This window comes from Oncorhynchus masou, chromosome 8 (genome assembly GCF_036934945.1).
Source record: "Oncorhynchus masou masou isolate Uvic2021 chromosome 8, UVic_Omas_1.1, whole genome shotgun sequence".
In the NCBI taxonomy this organism is placed as follows: Eukaryota; Metazoa; Chordata; class Actinopteri; order Salmoniformes; family Salmonidae; genus Oncorhynchus; species Oncorhynchus masou.
In genome coordinates, this window is record NC_088219.1 from 32,190,303 (window position 1) to 32,211,893 (window position 21,591).

A 21,591-nucleotide genomic window follows, 5' to 3' on the forward strand; every position below is an offset into this window, starting at 1 on the left:
GAAACTGCACATTACTTTGTGTATCATTTCTATGTTGATTGTGTAATACTGACTGTAAAGTGCTATTTGTGTATCACTGACTGCTTGATTCTGTGTGTCGATTGTACACGAATGGCTTTATGTTGCGTTTATCTATCAGAGAACCTGTCCAGTCAGGACCATCAGATATGTTCTACTCTGGAGGAGAAGCTACAGATCTATGCTGATCTGTCTGCTCTGAGGGGCGGCACCCAGGAACAGCACCCTGAGCCACGCTTACTGGTCCAGCCACACCCAGAGGAGGTGCCGCGGGCTGCAGTACTGCTCACTGCCGCGCTCCGAGAGGGTCAGACGATACACCACACTTTTAGCCTCACTGACCATTGTTAGCATCATGTACATGTTGTCCATTTCCTGTTGTAGAGTGTCCAATGTCTTTGTCTGTCTGTGGGTCTTTTTGTCTACAGTAAATTCTCTTTCTCCCTCTCTAACCACCCATCTCCTCTCTCCTTCTCCAGCTGAGAACCTGAGGACCACTCTGTCCTCCAGGACCTGTTCTCCCTCCAGCCTCTGCAGCCCTCACAGGGACCCCCTGTCCCACCCTGTGTCCTCAGCCAACCCTCCTACCCCCATGGACAACCCCACAGACAGCGAAGCCTCACCTGGGGACCCTGATACCAGGGATGGAGAGTGGTCAGCCTCCCAGGGCCTCATACTACAGTCCCTGACTCAACCCCACACTGGGGACACTAATAATATCAACCTTAAAGTAGGTCTTCTATACAAGGTTGTGTTTAATACCATAGATATTGAACTCGGGTCCCTGTAACTGTTAGTCTAACACGTTAGCCATAACACCAAGTGGCTCAAATACAAATGGGATTTGTAGTTGTAGCCATAAGCTTATTGTAGTCTTTAGCTGCTGAGGTGTACGTCAGTCTGTGTTCATATTGGCCTTGGCTTCTCACCTTCCCCCACCTTCTTATGGTGGTGCAACATTGTTTAAATAATTTAACACCATCTATTAGAATTTCATTTCAGCCTTAATGTGCTAAATTATTAATATCTTAATACAGGGAAAGTCAATTTAGCTCTCAAATGTACCATCTCATTAAAAATAGATGGATAATAATATCCCAATTTCCTCGGCCACATTTGTGCTACCGTTAGCATCTTGTCCTGGCTGTGAGGTGAATGACTATGATAAAATAGAGCAATATTGACTGAATGTAGTGTATAGAGCAGGGGTACTCAACTTTTACCCGACGAGGTCCGGAGCCTGCTGGTTTTCTGTTCTACCTGATAATTACTTGCACACACCTGGTGTCCCAGGTCTAAATCAGTCCCTGATTAAAAAGGTCCAGAGTTGAGTTTGCAAGGTATAGAACCTTCAAATTAAAATCTGGACCTAGAGGCCAGTTCCACTTTTTTTTAGTCTTCCCCTCTAATCAGGGACTGCTTTAGACCTGCTGGGACACCAGGTGTGCGCAATTAATTAACAGGTAAATCAGAAAACCAGTAGTCCTCCAGACCGCATAGGGTAAGATTTGAATACCCCTGGTAGAGAGCAATGCAATGTACAGCACGTGTCAATCTCATTCCACTGAGGGTTTAGTGTCTGCAGGTTTTCGCTCCTCCCTTGGACTTGATTGATGAATTAAGGTCACTGATTAGTAAGGAACACCCCTCACCTGGTTGTATAGGTCTTAACTGAAAGGAAAAAACAAAAACCAGCAGACAATAGGGCCTCCATGGAATGAGTTTGACACCCCTGGTGTACAGATTCTGTGCACAGACACTACCAGACCACAAAGTGGCGCTATATACTTACATGACCACATAGACTTCTCAGACAAATCTCTTTAGAAAATGTGCCATGTGATAAGAGGAAGATCACATGGCACCACCACACTCTAGTCTAGTCTAGTCCGGGAGTAAGACCGTATTGGCTGGCTTCAACTGATATGGGTATACAGTAGTAGTAGGAGACTAAAGCTCCCTTGCCATCTACTGTAGAAGTTGTTCATCTTCAGATACCAACACACTGAAATAGAACCAGGACATGTACTCCTTAACAGTTTTTCATAGAAGGAATATCATTTGTGACGTGATTAAGTAATCTACAGTGGTTTGTGAAAGTACTCATCCCACTTGGCATTTTTCTTATTTTGTTGCCTTACAACCTGGAATTAAAATTGATGTTTGGGGTGTTTGTATCATTTGATTTACACAACATACCTACCACTTTGAAGATGCAAAATATTTTTTATTATGAAACAAACAAGCGTGCATAACTATTCACTCCCCCCCCCCCCAAAGTCAATATTGTGTAGAGGTACCTTTTGCAGCAATTACAGCTGCAAGTCTCTTGGGGTATGTCTCTATAAACTTGGCACATCTAGTCACTGGGATTTCTGCCTATTCTTCAAGGCAAAACTGCTCCAGCTCCTTCAAGTTGGATGGGTTCCACTGGTGTACAGCAATCTTAAGTCATACCACAGATTCTCAATTGGAATGAGGTCTGGGCTTTGACTTGGCCATTCCAAGACATTTAAATGTTTCCCATTAAACCATTAGAGTGTTGCTTTAGCATTATGCTTAGGGTCATGGTCCTGCTGGAAGGTGAACCTCTGTCCCAGTCTCAAATCTCTGGAAGACTGAAACAGGTTTCCCTCAAATGTCCCTGTATTTAGTGCCATCCATCATTCCTTCAATTCTGACCAGTTTCTCAGTCCCTGTCGATGAAAAACATCCCCACGGCACCAGAGATGATGTTCTCAGGGTGATGAGAGGTGTTGGGTATGCGGCAGAGATGGAGTTTTCCTTGATGCCAAAAAGCTCAATTTTAGTCTCATCTGACCAGAGTACTTTCTTCCGTATGTTTGGGGAGTCTCCCACATGCCTTTTGGCGAACACCAAACGTGTTTGCTTATTTTTTTCTTTAAGAAATGGCTTTTGTCTGACCACTCTTCCGTAAAGCCCAGCTCTGTGGAATGCACGGCTTAAAGTGGTCCTATGGACAGATACTCCAATCTCTGCTGTGGAGCTTTGCAGCTTCTTCAGGGTTATATTTGGTCTCTTTGTTGCCTCTCTGATTAATGCCCTCCTTGCCTGGTCCGTGAGTTTTGGTGGGCGGCCCTCTCTTGGCAGGTTTGTTGTGGTGCCATACTCTTTCCATTTTTTAATAATGGATTTAATGGTGCTTCATTGGATGTTCAAAGTTTATGATATTCTTTTAGAACCCAACCCTGAATTATACTTCTCCACTATTTTGTCCCTGACCTGTTTAGAGATCTACTTGGTCTTCATTGTGCTGCTTGCTTGGTGGTGCCCCTTGCTTAGTGGTGGGCCGTTCAGAACAGGTACAGGTACATATACTGAGATCATGTGACCGATCATGTGACACACTAATTATGTTAAGGTAATTGGTTGCATCAGATCTTATTTAGGGGCTTCATAGCAAAGAGGGTGAATACATACGCATGCACCACTTTTATGTTTTTTAATTTTTTTAAATAATTTTTTGAATCAAGTAATTTTTTTCATTTCACTTCACCAATTTGGACTATTTTGTGTATGTCCATTACATGTAATGCAACAAAATAGGAAAAATGCAAAGGGGGATGAATACTTTTGCAAGGGACTGTACCAACATGGGAGACTGATTGTTAGTCGTGTGTTTGATGTCTTCTTCAATAACAGGTGGCTCAGAGTGTCCAGAGCTTGACCCAGTTACTCTACAGTCTGCAGGTGAGCTCATCCCACACAAACACACAAACTCTCTCATACACACACACGCACACACACATACACTTTGTATCTATGTATCTATCTCAGTCACTCATTTCCATTTCCCACAAAGACCAATTGTGTTCTCAAATAAAATATAATCTAATTGTATTTGTCACATGTACCGAACTGGTGTAGTCTTTACCGTGAAATGCTTGGTTACGAGCCCTTCCCAACGATGCAGAGTTAAAAAATAAAATAGTAACACCAGAGGAATAAAATACAGTACAGAGAGCACCAGTACCAGATCAATGTGCAGGTATGAAGTATTTGAGGTAGATATCTACATGAAGGCAGGGTAAAGTGACTTGGCTTCCGCATAGATAATAATAAAGAACAGAGTAGCAACAAAAGTGTGTGTGTGAGTGTGCATGTGTTTGTGTAAGTAGTGTATGTGTGTGGGTTGCAACCCCCCCCCCCCCCCTTTTGTCCCATTTCGTCGGGGTATAGACTTTACAGGGTGTCGAAAGCATTCCACAAGGATGCTGGCCATGTTGACTCCGAAGCTTCCCACAGTTGTGTCAAGTTGGCTGGACGGCCTTTAGGCGGTGGACCATTATTGATACACACAGGAAACTGTTGAGCATGAAAAATCCAGCAGCGTTGCAGTTCTTGAGAACTGAAAGAAAGATGCACAGGTTCCCTGCTCTTCTGCGTGAACGTGCCTTAGGCATGCTGCAAGAAGGCATGAGGACTGCAGATGTGGCCAGGGCAATAAATTGCAATGTCCATACTGTGAGACGCCTAAGACAAAGCTACAGGGAGACAAGACGGACAGTTGATCGTCCTCGCAGTGGCAGACCACGTGTAACAACACCTGCACATGATCGGTACATCCAAACATCAGGATGACAACAACTGCTCGAGTTACACCAGGAATGCACAATCCCTCCATCAGTGCTCAGACTGTCCACAATAGACTGAGGGAGGCTGGACTGAGGGAGGCTGGACTGAGGGCTTGTAGATGTAGGCCTGTTGTAAAAGCAGGTCCTTACCAGACATCACCGGCAATAACGCCGCCTATGGGCACAAACCCATCGTCGCTGGACCAGACAGGACTGGCAAAAAGTGCTCTTCTCTGGCGAGCCGCAGCTTTTTCTCACCAGGGTGATGGTTGGATTCGTGCATTACACCGAGGCCTGTACTCTGGAGTGGGATCGATTTGGAGGTGGAGGGTCCGTCGTGGTCTGGGGCAGTGTGTCACAGCATCATCGGACTGAGCTTGTTGTCATTGCAGTTAATCTCAACGCTATGCGTTACAGGGACGACATTATCCTCCCTTATGTGGTACCCTTCCTGCAGGCTCATCCTGACATGACCCTCCAGCATGACAATGCCTCCAGCCATACTGCTCGTTCTGTGTGTGATTTCCTGCAAGACAGGAATGTCAGTGTTCTGCCATGGCCAGCGAAGAGCCCCGATCTCAATCCCATTGAGCACATCTGGGACTTGTTGGATCGGAGGGTGAGGGCTAGGGCCATTCCCCCCAGAAATGTCTGTGAACCTGCAGGTGCCTTGGTAGAAGTGTGGGGTAACATCTCACAGCAAGAACTGGCAAATCTGGTGCAGTCCATGAGGAGAAGATGCACTGATTTTGACACCCCCTTTGTTCAGAGACACATTATTCCATTTCTGTTAGTCACATGTCTGTGGAACTTGTTCAGTTATTGTCTCAGTTGTTGAATCTTATGTTCATACATATAGTTACACATGTTAAGTTTGCTGAAAATAAACGCAGTTGACAGTGAGAGGAAGTTTCTTTTTTTGCTGAGTTTAGTCTAGTGAGTGTGCATAGTGCAAGATAGAGTCAGTGCAGATAGTTTGGGTACCATTGATTGACTATTTAGCAGTCTTATGGCTTGGGAGTAGAAGCTGTTGGTCCGAGAGCTGATGCTACGGTACCGGTTGCCGGACAGGAGCAGAGTGAACAGTCTATGGCTAAGGGGGCTGGAGTCTTTACGAGCCTTCCTCTGACACCGCCTGATATAAAGGTCCTGGATGGCAGGGAGCTCATCCCAAGTGATGTACTGAGCTGTCCACACCACCCTGTGTAGAACTTTGCAGTCAAGGGCGGTGCATTTGCCATACCATGTGGTGATGTACCAAGTCAAGATGCCCTCGACGGTGCAGCTGTAGAACTTTTTGAGGATCCGAGAGCCCATGCCAAATCTTTTCAGCCCTGTGAGGGGGAAGAGGCGCTGCCGTGCCCTCTTCACAACTGTGTGGGTATAAGTGGACCATGTTAGGTCCTTAGTGATGTGGACGCCAAGGAACTTAAAGCTCTTGACCCAATCCACAACAGCCTCATTGATGTGGATGGGGGCATGCTCAGGGTGCGGTTGTTGTCCTGTTACCACACTGCTAAGTCTCTGACAACCTCCCTGTAGGCTGACTCATCACCGTCGTCAGCAAACGTGATAATGGTGTTGGAGTCACACTTGGCCATGCAGTCGTGGGTGAACAGGGAGTACAGGAGCGGACTAAGCACGCACCCCTGAGGGGTACCAGTGTTGAGGATCAGCGGGGCAGATGTGTTGTTGCCTACTTGTAACACCTGGGGGCGGCCCATCAGGAAATCCAGGATCCAGTTGCAGAGGGAGGTGTTCAGTCCCAGGATCCTTAGCTTAGTGATGAGCTTTGTGGGCACTATGCTGTTGAACGCTGAGCTGTAGTCAATGAATAGCATTCTCACTTCGGTGTTCCTTTTGTCCAGATGGGAAATGGCAGTGTGGTGTACGATTGAGATTGGGTCATCTGTGGATCTCTTGGGGCGGTATGCGAATTGGAGTGGGTCTATGGTTTTTGGCATGATGGTGTTGATGTCAGCCATGACCAGAATTTCAAAGCACTTCATGGCTACTGACGTGAGTGCTTTGGAGTGGTAATCATTTAGACAGGTTACCTTTGCTTTCGTGGGCACAAGAAAAATGGTGGTTTGTTTGAAAAGTTGGTATTACAGACTCGGCCAGGATGAGGTTGAAAATGTCAGTGACGACACTTGCCACCCACATGGGTGATTGAAAGATGAACTAAGGTCCACACTCTATTCCAGTTGTTGGTGGTAATGCAGTAGTTCAGAGTTTGTTTTGATATTTCAATCTGCGCGTCCGGTGTGCGGGGACAAAATCAACATGTTTGGATGCATGAGCGGTCTGGTCAGCATTTTATATTCCTTCAAGTGAGCATAAAAGGCATTTAGCTCGTTTGGGAGTTCTAGATCGCTGGGCAAATCATGGCTGGGTTTCTTTTTGTAATCTGTTATCGTCTGCAAGCACTGTGACGAGCGTCAGCGCCGGTGTAATAGCATTCCACCTTCATCCTATATTGTCCTATTTTAGTGCCATGCACAGGTTGAAGGCTTAGTGTGTGTGTGTTTATGCATGCTACTATGTGCTACTGCGTGTGTGCGTGCTAGTGTGTGTGTGTGTGAGAGCGCGTCTGGCTGCACAACAGCTTCTATAAACAGATAGAACAATCAGCTGGATTGTCTGAATCTTGAACCGCCAGACAGTAAATAAGCGGCTAGAGAGAGGACCCCAATTATCCTATTCTAAGTGGAAGTAAGAACAGAGGATAGGCTTTTATCTTGAACTGCACAGGGGAGCATGTGATATGGAGTCTATTCTGTTTGGTCTGTTACAGTATGTGTTTGTATTAGTAGGTTAATGTGAAGTGGGTGTGTGTGTGTTAATCTAACATGTAGCTAAGCCTTTCAAGTAAGTACACTAATGATCAATGTTAAACAGTGTTGACTAACCCATTTGGTATTCAAATCACCTGCTCCTATTGCCCCCATTCATCTTGGCTTGGAGCAACTTGTATTCAGCCACAGTTGGACCAGTTTGGACTCGTTCAGTCAGCCAGCCAGCCAGCCAGCTAGTCAGCTTGTCACGTTATCATCACATTTTCTTCTCCCCTCTACAGGCAGCGGTAACCATCCAAGACAGTTTCTACGAGGTACAGAAGCTCCTCCTCCGTGAAAGTGACCTCTCCGGCCCCTGCCCGCCGAGGCCACACCCCCCGTGTCTCCAGGAGCAGGAGAAGCATCGTAACCAGGAGAAGCGCCGTGAAGAGGTGGCGGCGGCGGTGCGGTTACAGGGTCAGCTGCGCCAGGTAGGGATTGCTAGCTCCGATTAACTTTTTGATTTGCATTTTTGTCCTTGAAAAGGATAAGTTAGCAAGCATCCATCTAGTATGCGCTCATACCACTTATTATATTTTTCTTGGAAAACTCAGATTGATTTGTGAAAAATAACCATATTTGGACTAATCCATTAATTGGCCCTAGCAACTATCAACCAGTTGATTCTGAAAAACAAATATATTCCTGCACTCCAGGAGAGGCAGCGGTGGGAGAGGGAGTGCCAGCTGCGCCACAGCCAACAGGGGGAGCTGGAGAGCAGGCTAGAGGAGAAGGAGAGACAGTGTCACCTGGAGGCTGAGAGGCTGAAGCAGGAGTGGGAAGAGCTCGAAGAGCAGCTGGGAGAGTACCAGCAGAGCCTAGAGAGGCTGAGGGAGGGCCAGAGAAGTGTGGGGAAGGAGAGGGAGAGGCTGGAGACCCAGCAAAAGCTGCTGCAGAGCTGGAGACACAGCCGACAGAGGAGCCTGCCTGTCATGGTCATACCGCTGGATGGTCATCAGGTGTGTGTGGGGGGGTTTAGTGTGTGTGTGTGTGAGTGATGATGACTTCAGGTATCTCACAGAAGGCCCCCTAGCCTGTAACTACTAACCAAAGCATGAGAGTGTGATTGAGAGACCCTGAGCATGTGGTTTCCATGTGTTTTATACTGTTCCATTCATTCCATTCCAGCCATTACAATGAGCCCGTCCTCCTATAGCTCCTCCCAACAGCCTCCTCTGGTGTACGTATACTGTAAGTGTGTGTATATGTGTGTGTGAACCAAGGGAATGTTTCACCCTGGGTAAGTAGTGCATTAATGAGAAGTGCCTTTCTCCCAGGACAAAGTATTGCCAGCAGCCAGAGCTACGGTGGCCTACTCAGTCAAACAGACAATTCAATCCAGCCGTTGATATACGACCTGTGGTAATGAGAGGAATTTTAGCGGCATCCGTCTCGGGGCTCAGCAGGCCCGTTCGCTAATAAACATCTTAATGATTGATGATAATTAAACCACTGTGAATAAAAGCTCCAATTACAAAATATTTAAAAGCAGAGGCACTCAAATCCTGCAAACCAATCAATCCTCTCCAGAAAAACTTGAATTATTCATATCGATGCTTTGTTTGAAACGCAAGTGCCTGCAGTGAAATATGCCCCCGAGCTGAGAGGAGAGGCAGGAAGAGAGGGAGAAGGGGAGAGATGGCAAAAGGAGAGAGAAAGAGAGAGAGGAGAATAAGGAGAAGTGTTCCTGTACCCTGCCCTCTGCCTGCCTCTCGACAGGACCTTGTATGCTAAAACCAATGACCTCATGAATTCACCCTCTAGGCCTCAGTGGGCTTGAGCTTGTGTTGTGATGTTCAGCAGGTGCTATGATTCAATGAGTAGAGAGTGGAATGGAGGGGGTCTCATATGCGTGTCACTCTCCTCTTTCTCTCTCATTTACGTACTTCTCTTCTGTCTGCTATATCCAGGCTAGGTAAGATGTTTTCCTGCTCCATTCATTTGATCTGTGTTAAAGCTCAGGCGTAATTAGCAGTCCACCACTAACATGCGTGATTGGAGTAGGGAGTCACGGCAGGCTTATCTATATGGAAGCAGTGCACTCTCGGGCTACATCCCAAACAGCAACCTTATTCCCTATGGTCCCTGGTCAAAATTAGGGCACTATGAAGGGAATAGGGTGCAATTTGGGATCAGTCTGAGTGTTTCCCTGCTGATCTGTATGGAGGCAGGGCTCACATTTAGCCCCAGGCAGTGGGTGAGATGGTTAGGGTGTCAGAGACCGATCCAGTGACTTCTACCGACCCTCCCTCCTCAGATCCTCTCTGATGAGATGGCCTCTCTGGAAGGAGGGTGTTTACACCACCTTGCCAAGAAGAGGGAACCCAGCTCCACCTCAGCAGTGATCTGGATATGATTTGCTGTATACATTTTTTAAATATATTTTTTTATTTTACCTTTATTTAACTAGGCAAGTCAGTTCAGAACGAATTCTTATTTTCAATGACGGCCCAGTGGGTTAACTGCCTGTTCAGGGGCAGAACGACAGATTTGAACCTTGTCAGCTCAGGGATTTGAACTTGCAACCTTTCGGTTACTAGTTCAACACTCTAACCACTAGGCTACCCTAAATCTCTCAAATAAGATTGTGGATGATAATTCTGTTTTTGGATAAACTGTAGATAAACCATTAGTGTAAAATAGCCACTGTGGCTACTTTACTATCCCAGATGTGTAGCAATGGTTATGCTGTTGACTCCAGCAAACAATTTTCTTAGTGAAAAATCAAATCAAACTTTGTTTGCCACATGTGCCGAATACAACAAGTGTAGACTTTACCGTGAAATGCTTACTTACAAGCCCTTAACCAACAGTGCAGTTCAAGAAGAAAATAATATTTACCAAGTAGGCTAAAATAAAAAGTAATAATAAAAAGTAACACAATAAGATTAACAATAACATGGCTTTATACAGGGGGAACCGGTACAGAGTCAGTGTGCAGGGGTACAGGCTAGTTGAGGTAATCTGTACATGTAGGTGGGGACGAAGTGACCATACAGAGGTAACAAACAGTGAGTAGCATCAGTGTACAGGAAGGGGGGGGGGGGTCTCAATGTAAATTGTCCGTTGGCGATTTTCATTAATTGTTCAGCAGTCTAATAGCTTGGGGGTAGAAGCTGTTGAGGAGCCTTTTGGTCCTAGACGTGGTGCTCCGGTACCACTTGCCGTGCGGTAGCAGAAAAAACTATAACTTGTCTATAACTTGGGTGACTGGAGACTGACAATTTTATGGGCTTTACTTTTTATTTTGTTTTTATTTCACCTTTATTTAATCAGGTAGGCCAGTTGAGAAAAAGTTCTCATTTACAACTGCAACCTGGCCAAGATAAAGCAAAGCAGTGCCACAAAAACAACAACACAGAGTTGCACATAAACAAACGTACAGTCAAAAACACAATAGAACATTTTATCTTCAGTGTGTGCAAATGTAGAAGATTAGGGAGGTAAGGCAATAAATAGCCCATAGAGGCAAAATAATACAAATGTAACCTTAACACTGGAGTAATAGATGTGCAGATGATGATGTGCAAGTAGAGATACTGGGGTGCAAAACTGCAAGAAGATAAATAACAATATGGGGATGAGGTAGTTGGGTTTGCTATTTACAGATTGGCTGTGTACAGGTACAGTGATCGATTGGCATCAGAGAACTGGAAGAAAAGGTGGCCAAAGGAAGTGTTGGCTTTGGGGATGACAAGTGAAATATACCTGCTGGAGCGCGTGCTACGTGTGGGTGTTGCTACGGTGACCAGTGAGCTGAGATAAGGCGGGACTTTACCTAGCAAAGACTTATAGATGACCTGGAGCCAGTGGGTTTGGCGACGAATATGTAACAAGGACCAGCCAACGAAAGCATACAGGTCGCAGCGGTGGGTAGTATATGGGGCTTTGGTGACAAAATGGATGGCACTGTGATAGACTGCATCCAGTTTGCTGAGTAAAAGTGTTGGAGGCTATTTTGTAAATGACATCGCCGAAGTCAAGGATCAGTAGGTTAGTAAGTTTTACTAGAGTATGTTTGGCAGCATGAGTGAAGGACGCTTTGTTGCGAAATAGGAAGCTGATTCTAGATTTAATTTTGGGTTGGAGATGCTTAATGTGAGTCTGGAAGGAGAGTTTACAGTCTAACCAGACACCTAGGTATTTGTAGTTGTCCACATATTCTAAGTCAGAGCCGTCCACAGTAGTGATGCTAGGCGGGCGGGCGGGTGCAGGCAGCAATCAGTTAAAGAGCATGCATTTAGTTTTACTAGCATTTAAAAGCAGTTGGAGGCCATGGAAGGAGTGTTGTATGGCATTGAAGCTTGTTTGGAGGTTTGTTAAAACAGTGTCCACAGAAGGGCCAGATATATACAGAATGATGTCGTCTGCGTAGAGGTGGATCAGAGAATCGCCAGCAGCAAGAGCAACATCATTGATGTATACAGAGAAGAGAGTCGTCCCGAGAATAAAACCCTGTGGCACCCCCATAGAGACTGCCAGAGGTCCGGACAACAGGCCCTCCGATTAGACACACAGAACTCTGAGAAGTATTTGGTGAACCAGGTGAGGCAGTCATTTGAGAAACCAAGGCTATTGAGTCTGCCGATGAGAGTGCAGTGATTGACAAGTCAAAAGCCTTGACCAGGTCGATGAAGATGGTTGCACAGTACTGTCTTTTATTAATGGCGGTTATGATATCGTTTAGGACTTTGAGCATGGCTGAGGTGCACCCATGACCAGCTGGGAAACCAGATTGCATAGTGGAGAAGGTACGGTGGGATTCGAAATCGTCGATGATCTGTTTATTAACTTGGCATTCGAAGGTTTTAGAAAAGCAGGGCAGAATGGATATTGGTCTATAACAGTTTGGGTCTAGAGTGTCTCCCCCTTTGAAGAGGGGGACGACCGTGGCAGCTTTCCAAGCTTTGGGGATCACAGATGATACAGGCTAGCAATAGGGGTTGCAACAATTTGAACAAGCTAGTAATAGGGGTTGCAACAATTTCTGCGGATGATTTTAGAAAGAGAGGGTCCAGATTGTTTAGCCCGGCTGATTTTTAGGGATCCAGATTTTACAGCTCTTTCTGAACATCAGCTGTCTGGATTTGGGTGAAGGAGAAGCGGGGGAGGGGGGCTTGGGCAAGATGCTGCAGGGGTGCAGGGCAGTTGACCTAGGGTAGGGGTAGCCAGGTGGAAAGCATGGACAGCTGTAGAAAAATGCTTATTGAAATGAGCGATTGTAGATTTATCGGTGGTGACAGTGGATGTCTGGTTGCCTCAATGCAGTGGGCAGCTGGGAGGAGGTGCTCTTATCCTCCATGGATTTTACAGTGTCTGTAAACTTTTTGGAATTAGTGCTACAGGATACAAATTTCTGTTTGAAAAAGCTAGTCTTTGATTTCCTAACTGACTGTGTATATTGTTTCCTGACTACCCTGAAAAGTTGCATATCGCGGGGGCTATTCGATGCTGATGCAGAACGCCACAGGGTGTTTTTGTGCTGGTCAAGGGCAGTCATGTCTGGGGTTAACCAAGGGCTATATCTGTTCTTAGTTCTACATTTTTGGAATGGGGCATGCTTAATTAAGATGGTGAGGAAAGCACTTTTGAAAGAACAGCCAGGCATCCTCTACTGACGGGATGAGGTCAATATCCTTCCAGGATACCTGGGCCAGGTCGATTAGAAAGGCCTGCTCGCTGAAGTGTTTTAGGAGCGTTTGACAGTGATGAGGGGTGGTAATTTGACAGCGGACCAATTACGGACGCAGGCAGTGATCTCTGAGATCCTGGTTGAAGACGGCAGAGGTGTATTTAGAGGGCAAATTGGTCAGGATGATATCTAAGAGGGTGCCCATGGGTATGGATTTAGGGTTGTACCTGGTAGGTTCCTTGATAATTTGTGTGAGATTGAGGGCATCTAGTTTAGATTGTAGGATGGCCGGGGTGTTAAGCATATCCCATTTTATGTCACCTAACGGTACGAACTCTGAAGATACATTGAGGGAAAAAAGTATTTGATATCCTGCTGATTTTGTACGTTTGCCCACTGACAAAGCAATGATCAGTCTATAATTTTAATGGTAGGTTTATTTGAACAGTGAGAGACAGAATAACAACAACAAAAAATCCAGAAAAACACATGTCAAAAATGTTATAAATTGATTTGCATTTTAATGAGGGAAATAAGTATTTGACCCCTCTGCAAAATATGACTTAGTACTTGGTGGCAAAACCATTTTTGGCAATCAGAGGTCAGACGTTTCTTGTAGTTGGCCACCAGGTTTAAGAGTGTGCTCCTAATCTCAGCTCGTTTCCTGTATAATAGACTCCTGGGAGCCAGAAATCTTTCTGATTGAGAGGGGGTCAAATACTTATACTTACAAATTCCCTTAACACACCACCTTTGGCAGTTCCATCTTGTTGGAAAATGTTATAGTTGGGGATGGAAATTTCAGTGGCCTTCCTAAGCCAGGATTCAGACACGGCTCGGACATCAGGTTTGGTGGAATGTGCTAAAGCAGTGAATAAAACAAACTTAGGGAGGAGGATTCTGATGTTAATGTTAACATGCATGAAACTTAGGCTTTTTCGGTTACAGAAGTCAACAAATGATAGCGCCTGGGGAATAGGAGTGGAACTGGGGGCTACAGGACCTGGGTTAACCTCTACATCACCAGAGGAACAGAGGATGAGTAGGATAAGGGTAAAGGCTATAAGAACTGGTTGGCTAAAGGCTATAAGAACTGGTCGTCTAGTGCGTTCAGAACAGAGAGTAAAAGGAGCAGATTTCTGGGCGTGGAAGAATAGATTCAAGGCATTATGTACAGACAAGGGTATGGTAGGATGTGAGTACAGTGGAGGTAAACCTAGGCATTGAGTGATGATGAGAGAGGTTTTGTCTCTTGAGGCACTAGTTAAGCCAGGTGCCTCAACACTGCATGTGTGGGGGGTGGAACAAAAGGGCTATCTAAGGCATATTGGGCAGGGCTGGGGGCTCTACAGTGAAATAAGACAATCACTAAAACAGCATGTGTAGCCGAGTGATCATAGGGTCCAATGAGTAGCAATAGGTGAGTCAGGGAGCCGATTCAGTAGTCGCTAATATGCTAGGCTAAGCTGGAGAGACAGCGATTCAGACAGCTAGTGGACCGGGGATAGGAGGAGTAGGATAAGGGTAAAGGCTATAAGCAGTGAATAAAATGTTTAGCAATGTCTCAACCGAAGAGCTTGCAAAAGAGGTATTGTAGCCCACGAATTAGCTGGTGGACCTCTTCGGCAAGCCAGGAGATAGCCTTGAGCTAGCCTCGAGCTAGGCCCAACTGGTGCTAGCTTCGGGACAGAGACGTTAGCCAGGAGTAGCCACTTGGACTGCAGCTAGCTAGCTGCGATGATTCTGTGTAAAGGTTCAGAGCTTGCATTAGGAATCCGGAGATGTGGTAGAGAAAAAGCAGTACGATATGCTCTGGGTTGATATCGCGTTGTGCAGACTGGCAGGGTTTGACCAACATTGGGTGAGTCGGGTTGCAGGAGAGTATATTCAGTCTGTAGATGGAAAGTGAGATTAAAATATATACGAACGACAACGAGTTAAACAATATATAAAACGATATCAACATGGAACAAGACAAAACACACGTCCGATTGCTACGCTATCTTGGAATTTTACCGCCTATGACACCGCCTATTATATAGGTCCTGGATGGCAGGAAGGTTGGCCCTGGTGATGTACTGGGCCCTTTGTACTACCCTCTGTAGCGTCTTACGGTCAGATGCCAAGCAGTTGCCATACCAGGCGGTGATGCAACCGGTCAGGATGCTCTCAATGGTGCAGCTGTTGAACCTTTTAAAGATCTGGGGACCCATGCCAAATCTTTTCAGTCTCCTGAGGGGGGAAAGGTTTTGTCGTGCCCTCTTCACGACTGTCTTGGTATGTTTGGACCATGATAGTTCGTTGGTGATGTGGACACCAAGGAACTTGAAACTCTTGACGTGCTCCACTACAGCCCTGTCGATGTTAATGGGGCCTGTTTGGCCTGCCTTTTCCTGTCGTCCACGATCAGCTCCACTGTCTTGCTCACATTGAGGGAAAGGTTGTTGTCCTGGCACCACACTGTCAGTTCTCTGAACTCCTCCCTATAGGCCGTCTCGTCGTTGTCGGTGATCAGTCCTACCACTGTTGTGTCATCAGCAAACTTAATGATGCTTTTGGAGTCTTGTTTGGCCACGCAGTCAGGGGTGAACAGGGAATATGGGAGGGGACTAAGTACACACCCCAGAGGGCCCAGTGTTAAGGATCATTGTGGCAGACATGTTGTTTCCTACCCTTACCACCTGGGGACGGCTTGTCAGGAATTCCAGGATCTAGTTGCAGAGGGAGGTGTTTAGTCCCAGAGTCCTTAGCTTAGTGATGCGCTTTGTGGTCACTATGGTGTTGAATGCTGAGCTGTAGTCGATGAACAGCATTCTCACAGTTGTTCCTTTTGTCAAGGTGGGAAAGGGCAGTGTGGAGTGCGATTGAGATTTTGTCATCTGTGGATCTGTTGGGGTGGTATGGGAATTGGAGTGGGTCTAGGGTGTCCGGGAGGATGCTGTTGATGTGAACCATGACCAGCCTTTCTATCTACACAAATACTTACCGACAGAGTTCTCACACAGTCATCCAGAACAACTGGTGCTCTCGTGGGAGCTTCAGTGTTGCTTGCCTCGAAGCGAGCATAAAAGGCACTTAGCTCATCTGGTAGGCTCCCGTCACTGGGCAGCTCGCATCTGGGTTTCCTTTTGTAGTCCGTAATAGTTTTCAAGCCCTGACACATCCGACGAGCGTCAAAGCCGGTGAAGTAGGATTCAATCTTAATCCTGTATTGACGCTTTACTTGTTTGATGGTTGGTCGGAGGGCATAGCGGGATTTCTTATAAGCGTTTGGATTAGTCTCCCACTCCTTGAAAGCGGCAGCTCTAGCCTTTAGCTCAATGCAGATGTTGCCTGTAATCCACAGCTTTTGGTTGGGATATGTACAGTGCCTTGCAAAAGTATTCGGCCCCCTTGAACTTTGCGTCCTTTTGCCACATTTCAGGGTTCAAACATAAAGATATAAAACTGTATTTTTTTGTGAAGAATCAACAACAAGTGGGACTCAATCATGAAGTGGAACGACATTTATTGGATATTTCAAACTTTTTAACAAATCAAAAATGAAAAAATGGGCGTGCAAAATTATTCAGCCCCTTTACTTTCAGTGCAGCGAACTCTCCAGAAGTTCAGTGAGGATCTCTGAATGATCCAATGTTGACCTAAATGACTAATGATGATAAATACAATCCACCTGTGTGTAATCAAGTCTCCGTATAAATGCACCTGCACTGTGATAGTCTCAGAGGTCCGCAGAGAGCATCATGAAGAACACGGAACACACCAGGCAGGTCCGAGATACTGTTGTGAAGAAGTTTAAAGCCGGATTTGGATACAAAAAGATTTCCCAAGCTTTAAACATCCCAAGGAGCACTGTGCAAGCGATAATATTAAAATGGAAGGAGTATCAGACCACTGCAAATCTACCAAGACCTGGCCGTCCCTCTAAACTTTCAGCTCATACAAGGAGAAGACTGATCAAAGATGCAGCCAAGAGGCCCGTGATCACTCTGGATGAACTGCAGAGATCTACAGCTGAGGTGGGAGACTGTCCATAGGACAACAATCAGTTGTATATTGCACAAATCTGGCCTTTATGGAAGAGTGGCAAGAAGAAAGCCATTTCATAAAGATATCCATAAAAAGTGTTGTTTAAAATTTGCCACAAGCCACCTGGGAGACACACCAAACATGTGGAAGAAGATGCTCTGGTCAGATGAAACCAAAATTGATCTTTTTGGCAACAATGCAAAACGTTATGTGTGGTTTAAAAGCAACACAGCTCATCACAATGACCACACCATCCCCACTGTCAAACATTGTGGTGGCAGCATCATGGTTTGTGCCTGCTTTTCTTCAGCAGGGACAGGGAATATGGTTAAAATTGATGGGAAGATGGCTGGAGCCAAATACAGGACCATTCTGGAAGAAAACCTGATGGAGTCTGCAAAAGACCTAAGACTGGGACGGAGATTTGTCTTCCAACAAGACAATGATCCAAAACATAAAGCAAAATCTACAATGGAATGGTTCAAAAATAAACATATCCAGGTGTTAGAATGGCCAAGTCAAAGTCCAGACCTGAATCCAATTGAGAATCTGTGGAAAGAACTGAAAACTGATGTTCACAAATGCTCTCCATCCAACCTCACTGAGCTCAAGCTGTTTTGCAAGAAGGAATGGGAAAAAATTTCAGTCTCTCGATGTGCAAAACTGATAGAGACATACCCCAAGCGACTTACAGCTGTAATCGCAGCAAAAGGTGGCGCTACAAAGTATTAACTTAAGGGGGCTGAATAATTTTGCACAACCAATTTTTCAGTTTTTGATTTGTTAAAAAAGTTTGAAATATCCAATAAATGTCATTCCACTTCATGAGTGTGACCCACTTGTTATTGATTCTTCACAAAAAAATACAGTTTTATATCTTTATGTTTGAAGCCTGAAATGTGGCAAAAGGTCGCAAAGTTCAAGGGGGCCGAATACTTTCGCAAGGCACTGTACGTACAATCACTGTGGGGACGACATCATTGATGCACTTATTGATGAAGCCGATGACTGAGGTGGTGTATTCCTCAATGCCATTGGATGAATCCTGGAACATATTCCAGGCTGTGCTACAAAACAGTCCTGTAGTGTAGCATCCGGGTCATCTGACCACTACCGTATTGAGCAAAGTTATGAGTACTTTCTGCTTTAGTTTTGGCTTGTAAGCAGGAATCAGGAGGATAGAATTGTGGTCAGATTTGCCAAATGTAGGGCGGGGGAGAGCTTTTAGGATTTTTTCCCCCCTTGGTTGCACATGTGACATGCTGATAAAAATGGGGTACAACTGATTTAAATTTGCCTGCATTAAAGTCCCTGGCCACTAGGAGCGCCACTTCTGGGTGAGCATTTTCTTCTTTGCTTATGGCCTTATAGAGTTGGTTGAGAGCGGTCTTAGAGACAGCTTCGCTTTGTGGTGGTAAATAGACGGCTACGAATAATACAGATGACAACTCTCTTTGTAAATTGTGTGGTCGACAGCTTATAAGGTACTCTACCTCAGGCAAGAAATACCTCAAGACTTCTTGCACCATCGTGCACCAACTGTTATTGACAAACAGACACACACCCCCACCCATCATCTTATCAGAGGTAGCGTCTCTGTTCTGCCGGTGCATGAAAAATCCCGCCAGCTCTATATTGTCCGTTTCTTCATTCAGCCACATTTCGGTGAAACATAAGATGTTAGTTTTTAATGTCCCGTTGGTAGGATAATCTTAATAGTAGGTCATCAATTTTATTTTCTAACGATTGCAAGTTAGCAAGAAGAATGGCAGGCTTTGGGAGTTTACTCGCTCGACTACGGATTCTCAGAAGGATCCTCAATCTTTTCCGGCGTCTTTTCTTCACGCAAAAAGCATGGATCTGGGCCTGTTCCAGTGAAAGCAGGATATCCTTCTTGTTGGACTTAAAGGAAAATGTTTCTTCCAGTCCGCGGTGAGTAATCGCTTTTCTGATGTCCAGAAGTTCTTTTCGGTCATAAGAGACGGTAGCAGCAACATTATGTACACAATAACATAGTGTTGCATAATGGTTTCAATGTATGTTTATGTTCATGCTGTCATCATGGTCAGAGTTGTGTTAACATGGAATTCTTCTCCTTTATTCTCCCATAGGACTCACTTCCTTGTCAGTCCGGCGTCCATCTTGACAATGCCGGCTCAGTGTTTGTCAACGAGGCAGCGTTCACCACATCGAAGGTGCTTAATAACCGCCACATGCACCACCACATACAGCAGCACCAGAGAGGTGGGACCCTGGGGTATGTAGATGACCATCGAGCCCACAACAGCCTGAACACCATACTGGCCCGCTCCAGCCAGAGACACATGCTCCAACCCCTCTCCCTCTCCAAGGCTCCCACGCTCCACCCTGACACAAACACACCCCAGTGCTGGCCGGGGGGTGCCGGTGTCACTGGGTACCTCTACACAACCTCAGGTGGACAGGGGACAGAGCACACACCCAATGGTAAGACCCAGCTCAGTAAAGTTGTGTGAATCCATGTCTGTTAAAGAGATTGTTTATTCACTAATCCTAAATACAGGATGAATTCAGGCTTTCTCTGCTGAATTTGATATGATCTGTCATTGACTGCTAAATACCATATAACTACATGTGGCATCAGCAATATAACAGGCTCTTTTCTCCTGTATCTTTCTCTCTGTCTGTCTGTCTGCCTGTCTATCTGTCATAACACATGATATCATGAGTCCTACCTGCTACCTGTGAGAGAGAAAACACAACCTTTGTACCCACCGCACGCGCGCACACACACACACACACACACCCGTGAAAGCAAATGTAATTCAGCACACTACTGCATGCAGCTGTGGTGGTTGATGTATGACACACACATACACACACACACCTCCCATCCTGTCTCAGTTTCCGTAGAGATGTGAGGCCTTGTTTGTCCTTCTTTCCCAGTTAATCAGTGTCTCCTGGCAAAAAAAAAAAACTCAAACCTGACCCCCCCCCCCACATTTTCGTCTAGGAGAGAGAAAAAAAAAATCTGTTCTCTCTATCTATCGCGCATCGGGGGCCGGGGTGGACAACAGCGTGTGAGTCACGGCTCAGAGCCCATGGCTGATGGGTTGGAACATTGATCTGAAAAATCTTTACAAAACTCATTACAGCACGATTTGTCATCTCAGGAGGAGGAGGGGAGGAAGGAATGAGAGATGCACACACATATTAATCTGTATTTAACTGCTGATGTGTCAGCTGACATCTGTCTGCGTCTGTGTCTCAACTGTTATACCTCACTGGTGTAATGTGCATGTAGACATGTACATTACACCAGTGAGGTGAAAGTATTACCAGCTATAATGAGGGCCACATGTTGAATATACACTAGAAGGGATGCTACTGTTTTAATGGCCTGTTTAATGGTTTTCGCTATAGTAAATATCAGCAAAACAGGCTGCTGCATTGTTTACTAAAGATTGCAACCAGAGCACGAGAAAATTGAGGTAATATGTACTGTACACGTGGGTAGGGATAAAAGTGACTAGGTAGTCAAAATAGATAATAAACAGAGTAGCAGCAGTGTACAGTATGTGAAGGGTGTGAAAGTGTGTATTCTATTTGGGAGTGTGTGTGGCGTCAATGTGTGTGTGTGTGTGGGGGGGAGGGGGTAGAATCCAGTGAATGTGCATAGAGCCGGGGCAAGAGAGTTGGTGCAAATTAAAACGGGGTCAATGCAAATAGGTCAGGGTAGCCATTTGATTAACTGGTTAGCTGTCTTATGACTTGGAGGTAGAAGCTGTTCAGCAGCCTTTGCGCTCCGGTACCGGTTGCCGTGCGGTAGCAGAGAGGGCATACTATGACTTGGGTGGCTGGAGTCTTTGACAATTTTTAGGGCCTTCCTCTGACACTGCCTGGTATAGAGGTCCTGGATGGCAGGGAGCTCAGCCCCAGTGATGTACTTGGCCGGGTCATGCTCACTACCTTCCGTAGCACCTTGTGGTCGGATGCCAAGCAGTTGCCATACCAAGGGGTGATACAGCCAGTCAATATGCTCTCAATGATGCAGCTGTAGAACGTTTTGAGGATCTGAGGGCCCATGCCAAATATTTTCAGCATCCTGAGGGCAGGAGGCATTGCCGTGCCCTCTTCACGACTAGTTTGGTGTGTTTGAACCATGATAGGTCCTTAGTGATTTGAACACCGAGGAACTTGAAGCTCTTGACCTGCTCCACTACAGCCCCATTCATGTGACTAACTGGTGCCCCCTCACCTTGACTCTGTACCGGTACCCCCCGTATATAGCCTTGCTTGTTATTTTACTGCTGCTGTTTAATACTTTTTAATTTCTGTTTTTTACTTAAACTTCTTAAAGCATTGCTGGTTAAAACCTCTTTGCGCTGCAATCCCGTTAACGGGATGATATGACAACAGCCAGTGAAAGTGCAGGGCGCCAAATTCAAAACAACAGAAATCTCATAATTAAAATTCCTCAAACATACATGTATCTTATACC

The 21,591-nt window shown here is 45.6% G+C and overlaps 1 protein-coding gene across 2 annotated transcripts in view; it reads left to right on the top strand.

The window, feature by feature from the left end:
- The window catches only part of LOC135544534 (rho guanine nucleotide exchange factor 28-like), a 108,445-nt gene that overhangs the window by 73,148 nt on the left and 13,706 nt on the right, over positions 1-21,591 (top strand). For both annotated transcript variants that reach the window (XM_064972220.1, XM_064972221.1), the window contains exons 30-35: positions 140-325; positions 498-748; positions 3,682-3,729; positions 7,693-7,881; positions 8,107-8,409; positions 19,223-19,577. In XM_064972220.1, coding sequence (XP_064828292.1) covers positions 140-325; positions 498-748; positions 3,682-3,729; positions 7,693-7,881; positions 8,107-8,409; positions 19,223-19,577 — 1,332 coding nt within the window. The remainder of the gene's footprint in view (positions 1-139; positions 326-497; positions 749-3,681; positions 3,730-7,692; positions 7,882-8,106; positions 8,410-19,222; positions 19,578-21,591) is intronic.